General features: G+C 38.4%; 1 protein-coding gene and 1 long non-coding RNA gene across 3 annotated transcripts; one reads left to right on the top strand and one right to left on the bottom strand.

Annotated features, from left to right (window-relative positions):
• Positions 1-48: 48 nt before the first annotated feature.
• LOC136266405 (large ribosomal subunit protein uL13m-like) lies at positions 49-5,353 on the top strand. 2 transcript variants are annotated; one of them, XM_066061421.1, is made up of 6 exons: positions 49-205; positions 1,970-2,093; positions 3,890-3,983; positions 4,030-4,090; positions 5,066-5,087; positions 5,148-5,353. In XM_066061421.1, exons 1-6 carry the CDS (start codon positions 185-187, stop codon positions 5,285-5,287), a joined length of 462 nt encoding a protein of 153 aa, XP_065917493.1. In that variant the 5' UTR covers positions 49-184; the 3' UTR covers positions 5,288-5,353. The 2 variants fall into 2 exon arrangements, with proteins under 2 accessions (XP_065917493.1, XP_065917492.1); XM_066061420.1 differs by having other exon boundaries at positions 5,066-5,353.
• A 137-nt stretch (positions 5,354-5,490) lies between these two features.
• LOC136266406 (uncharacterized) lies at positions 5,491-7,065 on the bottom strand. The gene is made up of 2 exons (XR_010706107.1): positions 6,840-7,065; positions 5,491-5,753 (listed from the first exon to the last, which is right to left on the bottom strand). It is a non-coding gene; the product is annotated as an uncharacterized lncRNA (long non-coding RNA).
• Positions 7,066-7,098: the final 33 nt, after the last annotated feature.

Below are 7,098 nucleotides of genomic sequence, written 5' to 3'. Positions count from 1 at the left end.
TACGCTTGCTGTCCATTTGGCCGTGAATATTTTGCTATATTTCTTAACAATCACGTTTTGTGTAGATAAAAGTTTTCTTTTCAAGATATTCGGGGTTGTAATTGCGCATTAAAATTTAATTATTACTGAGTGCGCATAGAATAGAACAGCTAATTCGGCATTGCTTCTGCTGCTTGGATTCCCGATGGCCAGTCCGCTAAGTAACGTGAGTTTATCTTATGCAACGTTTGTTATTCTGGTCTCTGTATATTGACAATCCTACACGTGACCACTTCAGGTTAACTTAAGTTTCAATTTAACTGCTTAACAGAATTGAAAGTACATACTGAAAGCTTGGTGACTGCAGGGGGAGTACAATACTGAGCGTCTACCAGACTCCTGCTCTAGTAGTCACTCTATAGTCACAATGTGTATGTGTCTATGTACATGTGTAGTGTAGACTGCATGTGTGTAGTGTAGACTGCATGTGTGCAGTGTGTAGACTGTTTCATCAGTTAATTTGACTTAATATCTTCCTGTTATGGACACTCAGGTTATTGATTTAATGGTGTGTAAAATTGCTTAGGCCACCAGTACTGTTCCTCGACCTGCAGCTTGCATGTGGGTGGCATTGCAGTTTGTTCACTATATTCCATTACTTGGTATGTACCTTTCGAGTGCAATCATTTGTGTCGGCCATAAGAAAACCACTCATGAGATGGTATAACAGCAACATTTTATAATATTGAGTAAAGGTTATTGTAGTCAGCTATAGAGTCCACTGTTCTGTTGAGATCGGCTTTTTCCAATAGGAAATCAACGTCTAACTTCTGTATTCCCAGATTTTATTTATACAGCACACCATATTAATGCTGATTGGTTTAACTGATCACTTCATTCGTTATATCAGTGGTTGAAGTAATGGTCAGACAGAATACCTGTAGGTAGAAAGATTCACCCAGACAAAAAAACATATATCAGAGTTGACAATATTTCAAGGATAAAATGTCTAAACGACTGTCTGATTAAAAAATGGTTTTGTTTAGGCACTATGTTCTATCTTGTATGTTGATGAATATCAATGCATGAAGAATTCAAGATCCCAAGCTAGCTCTTAATAACACTTGACAATATTTCAAGTTGTCTCTGGGAATTGAGTCACCAAGTGATTCGGAATGGTCAACATTGTTTGTGCCTTCAAAATCGTCTTATTGTGGGTCCTTAATGAGATGGTATAATAGCAACAGATCACATTAATATTGAGTATAGATTATTGTAGTAGTCAGCTACAGAATCCACTGTTCTGTTGAGTAGACTTCTTCCAACAGGAAATCAACGTCTTCCTAGATTTTATTCACCATATTAGTACTGATTGTGGTTTTTGGTTTAAGTGTGGCCGTTACATTTTAAAAGTTATTGTAATATATAGTGAACAGAGCACATAAAGTTATGGAACTCTAAATGTCCACCAGATGGCACTACATGGCTAAAATTTAGTTATCTAGAATTCACTCCCCAGTTTGAGAAAGACTTCTTCCAAATTGACATGTGAAGTTGTAGTCTCAGGTAAAACTGCTACATATTCCTTATACAGTATCATATTAGAACTGATTGTGGGTTGGGTTTAAGTAGTCAACACTGGAGAACATAAAGTTTGCTTAGAACAATTGAGATAGAGATTAGAGAACAGTCACTACATTTCTGGAGATGCCCAAATTAACGATTAATGCTGAGCTAAATCTTATGAACATAATAGGATAAAAAAACAAGATAGACTTTTTCACAAGATTGTTATTATAGCATATAGTGGCTGAACACAGAATCGTCTTTTACAATGACTGCTCCAGTATGAACATGGAGTTGCACAACACAAGATTCCTTCTGCTAAGTAGACAGGAATATTTAATGATTTTTTACATAAATTCTAGAACAAGACTTAAAGATCAGGATTACATTTTCCTCATATTGTTCCATTGTCCCCCTCATATAGTCCATACACACGTTCACCAGACTGTGGTACAAAATAGATTGCAGAGGACAGGTGGTGGGGAGGTTGGCAATCCAAGCGTCACAACTACTACAAGGAAAGACCAAACCAATCTATCATCCTGCTGGTAATTGTATTTGTACATAACTATGAGAGTTTGTATTGCAAATGTATACTACAGTGGAATTTCTTTTGTAGCAACGTGTTTCTGGGACTATTAAGGTACATGGCCACTATAACGAGGTGGTCTTATTACTGAAGTCATGAAGTTCACCTTAGCTGTGTTTGGGACCTACTTGACATGGTCATTACAATGAGGTGGTCTTATTAATGAGGTCATGAAGTACACCTTAGCTGTGTTTGGGACCTACTTGACATGGTCACTATAATGAGGTGGTCTTATTAATGAGGTCATGAAGTACACCTTAGCTGTGTTTGGGACCTACTTGACATGGTCACTATAATGAGGTGGTCTTATTAGTGAGATCATGAAGTACACCTTAGCTGTGTTTGGGGCCTACTTGACATGGTCACTACAATGAGGTGGTCTTATTAATGAGGTCATGAAGTACACCTTAGCTGTGTTTGGGACCTACTTGACATGGTCACTATAATGAGGTGGTCTTATTAGTGAGATCATGAAGTACACCTTAGCTGTGTTTGGGGCCTACTTGACATGGTCACTACAATGAGGTGGTCTTATTAATGAGGTCATGAAGTACACCTTAGCTGTGTTTGGGACCTACTTGACATGGTCACTATAATGAGGTGGTCTTATTAGTGAGATCATGAAGTACACCTTAGCTGTGTTTGGGGCCTACTTGACATGGTCACTACAATGAGGTGGTCTTATTAATGAGGTCATGAAGTACACCTACTGTAATTTGCTTTATTTTCATGCAAAAAACTCATGATGAAACTTTTTGTGTAAATTTTTTACATGACTGCCCTATGAGAATATCTCCATCTTGTATAGTACTGGTAGCTAGTCACTGTAACAACTAGCTAGATTTAAGATAACTCCAAATGAGAATAATTTATAGCTTCCCATCTTCTGCCTGCATCACACCTAAGTGCCCTCCTTAAAACTTGAAAACTTTTCCTGTGCTGCCATATTGAAGGCTTTCTGTGAAACTTTGCACTTGTCTATATAACTTTCAGGTGCTGTGAACAATAACTGACTTTTGCAATAAAATACTCTAATAGAAGAGTCACTTAACAAAAACAGTTATATTGGGCTGATATAATAAATGTAGACAACATGCCTCCCACCCATACTGAATTTTGAAAATACCTGGACAGGAAACTACGTGTTGTAGTGGCCTAAAGTGTCTTAGTACATACCTCCAGTGTTAAAGGCAGCAAGACACACAATGATTGGAGACTTTGGCTACTACTCTAAGATACATTTGGTCTGTAAAAGATTGCATATAAAAATTAATTTACAAAGAAACAAAGTAAATTAATGTACATGACATGATATGGTAAATATAATGAAGTGGTCTTGTTTATAATGTTGTTGCTACGTTAATGAGGTTTCACCATGTAAGTATTTTAGTTGTGCATTGTTCTATAGATTTTCCTTGACAACCCACTCACATAGCCTATGTGAAGTTACACAGTATCAGCCCTAAAGTATGTACAGTATACCCTCAGTCATCCAACCCTTGTTTATCTGTACACTCTTTTATCCGAAATTGGAAATGACTGTTCTATTAGAGTATTTCAACAGAGTTCTGTATTATAAATGTACGGACTTCAGCTTTCCAAACAATTCACTTATCTGAACATTTTTTTATCATTGCCTGAGAACAAAGGGGTTCAGATAACTGATCATGAGGGTCCACTGTACTAAAATTTTCTTTGAAGTGTTTATTGGTGCATGCCCAACTGCTAATGATGTAACCTCGTGTGTTCCTTTAGTTGATGTAGGAGATCATGTGATCCTGACAAACACAAGACATGTGGCATTCACTGGTAACAAGTGGAAAGACAAGTTGTACCGACACCATACTGGGTGAGATCTGATTGGCTAGAATATTTTACAGACAAGCTTGTTACAGGTACCCAGGGGGGTTACACACTATGACTGCTGAGAAGTTACATGATAAAGACCCAACACTGGTAAGCTATTGAATCTTCTGCAATGGTGACCATTTTGGAAATTGTCAATACTCACACATACACTTTGGTAAGGATTTCAACCAGTATTGTACTGTATGCCTGTAGCTTAGGAACACTAAGCTACAGTCTCAGCCAACCATAGTATTTAACTCACTACAGTATGTACACTTACATCCTTTGGCCTGTAGTTCTCGAACTTAGGTGACGTATCACTTGGGCCCATGATATGATCATTATTTATAGTTTAGTCCACAGTAGTGCTATCTACTGGCATAAAATGGCTTTGAGCAAAGTTGTTTTCACAACCCTTGATGGTGGGTGGGCAAACTGTTATTGGTGCATTGACAGAAATTGGCTGAGCAGGTTGTTTGGGTCTCCATCTTTAATATAGGTCTGTCATGACATACCTGACCAGAAATAACCACACTTACAGTGCGTAGAATACATCTGGAAACTTTTCAAGAGTGTTCATTTCTATAGTGTTGTGTTCTAGCTGGTCAGTGCCATTGCCACAGCATTCCCAGTGGTTGGCACTCATCTCTGTGAAAAACAAAAAAATAGTGGCATATAGCTGTGGAGTAAATGTGTAATATATTGATGTGGCTAGCCATTCATGGTGGAAAGTGAACTTCAATGGTGTGTGTGTACGTAGATCAATAAAATGTAATGTCAAATTTCTTTGTACATATATTGTGTATCAGGCTTGTGTGTTAACTACATCCAGTGCTAGTAGATATTTGTGCAATTACAAAATCTGCAAAACACGATTAGTTTTACTTTATTTGTAAGACCTATATAATGAAAACATTAAAATTGGTGCCTAACGTCCTGTGCACTCAGCTCCGGTCTTCTACACTGTAGCAGAATTCCCTCCTAGCATAAACGTCTAGGATTCCCCGGACAACTCCCATTGTCCTATTTTTCAGAAACCCACTAGTTCTGTTCTATGTATGTACTAATATCTGTTTTCCTCAGGTAATTAAAAAAGCAATTTACGGTATGTTGCCAAAGAATCGCCAACGACAACGACGGATGAAACGTCTATACTTGTTTCCAGATGACATGGATAAGGATCACCCATACAACCAGAATGTGACGCATGAAATATTAGGAGTCACTATTGTACCACGAGCATTAGAGGAGTACACACAAGAAGAAATAAACAATTATCCTAAACTGATTGAATGGAATGAATAGTTGTGTGCAACTTGTATTACATGTCATTGTAAAACTACAAAATTTCTGGTATTTCTTTCTAATAAATGTCATACAGGTTTGTTCTTAAATGGTACCCTTTTGTTTTAGACAAAACTCTTTCCTTCCCACAATGCATCTGGTCAAGAGTTCATAATATAAAAAAAGAGGCTCTTTTTTTTTAATATTATGAACTCTTGATCTGGTATATTGCAGTTTTTCTCACAAAATTTAAACCTATAACAAAAATTTCTAGAACTATTATCAGCCTAACAATAAGGTTAGAAGTGGTTATGATGATGTCAGCGGTAGTCAATAGCAACAAGTCATGTGGTGGACACACTAACTTTCCACCTCAGTCCCTGCAGGATGGAATAGGAGAGCATCTGTTGACCAAACATCGGTGTGGTAATAGGTGGTAGTTGGAGGGATACTTCACTAGTGTGGCTGGTGGCTCTTGAACGAAACACTAGAGTAGAACAAGAGGATTGGTAACTAGTAAATTACATAAATATATATGTATTATTATGTGTAGTTTGTATGTACGTGCATAAGTAGTAAATATACATAATACCGTAGAGTCTGGTTGTTAAGCGCATACGCTTAATAAATGTTTGACGAAAAAATTTTAAATTAACATATACTTGTTAAGCGCATGCGCCTAATAAACATTTTATGATGGATTTGTTCCTCTTGTGGTGGTATGGGTTGCAGTTGCTTCGCAGTTTGGCTCAGTTTGTGTTCAAATCCTTCGTGAATAGCATGAATTTATAGTTTAGATGACACCGTTACTTTCGTGGAAGGTATGCTATTAGGCCATATCGATGGCCACACCTCCATATATCGCACTAAATTTCGTGCCTTGCACTGTTAGCGAACCCTTAGCGTTTCTTCTCTTGTACAGCTGCAACTAGCACTGGATTTTCGTGTTCATCCATACATGCGCTTATCAACCATGGTTAAGTACCAGAACCGAGTGTGCGCTTAACAAACAATATGCGCTTAATAAGTACATGCGCTTAACAACCAGACTCTACGGTATGTGTGACTATAGATCTGCTCATGCATGTCACACATTATGTTAATTCACCCCCCCCCCCCCCCCCCCCCCCCCCCCCCCCCCCCCCCACCCCCCCCCCCCCCCCCCCCCCCCCCCCCCCCCCCCCCGGCCCATTCACCCTTATTAGACAAACATTTTGTTTGCAAAGCCTTACATTGATGTGTAGGGTATAGCTGCACATATCTACAGCAGCTTGACGAATTATATTGAAATACGTCAAGCTATGTATTAGCCAATAGAATTAGTATTACACTTGTTTGTCAAGTTCCTTGACAAAAATCTGTAATGCTAATTTGATTGGCTAAAATAGTGTAGTGTGTTTCTATTAGAAGTAAATGTCCGACTTGACAACTTGTGTCACAGATACCCCCAAGGCATAGCAAAATAAGGGGTAACAGTTGCTAAGGTAATGTCATTTTGAGGCCATAGCCATTCATCGTATTACAAGTACAAATTAGGGTTTTAGTGTAGCACACTTATACACATTGTACATACCAGATGGTTTACTGGATGCTGACACATTTCTGGTGTTGTAGTCATTCTTGTGACAGAAAGTGGACCAAAATGGCAACAGTTCTTGAAAGATGAAGTCCTGTGCATCACCAAGTAGCTCCGACTCCCTGACAAAGACTGAGTGAGTGGGATTCGGTCTCCCATCCAGGTACGATCTAGTCAAGTCCACAATCTGACCAGCTAAAGTTGTCGGTATGTCAACCTATATACAGCATGTAGTAATGGTAGTTATAGCCTCAGG

This window comes from Dysidea avara, chromosome 9 (assembly GCF_963678975.1).
Source record: "Dysidea avara chromosome 9, odDysAvar1.4, whole genome shotgun sequence".
Lineage (NCBI taxonomy): Eukaryota > Metazoa > Porifera > Demospongiae > Dictyoceratida > Dysideidae > Dysidea > Dysidea avara.
This window is presented reverse-complemented; position numbering and strand designations above follow the sequence as displayed.

Excerpts from the sequence above, each read along its gene's own strand:
- LOC136266405 (XM_066061420.1), top strand. The coding sequence starts at position 185 with ATGGCCAGTCCGCTAAGTAAC. Across the intron at positions 206-1,969 it reads TGGCCAGTCCGCTAAGTAAC|TCCATACACACGTTCACCAG; the intron begins GTGAGTTTATCT and ends CCCCTCATATAG. Across the intron at positions 3,984-4,029 it reads TTGTACCGACACCATACTGG|GTACCCAGGGGGGTTACACA; the intron begins GTGAGATCTGAT and ends AGCTTGTTACAG.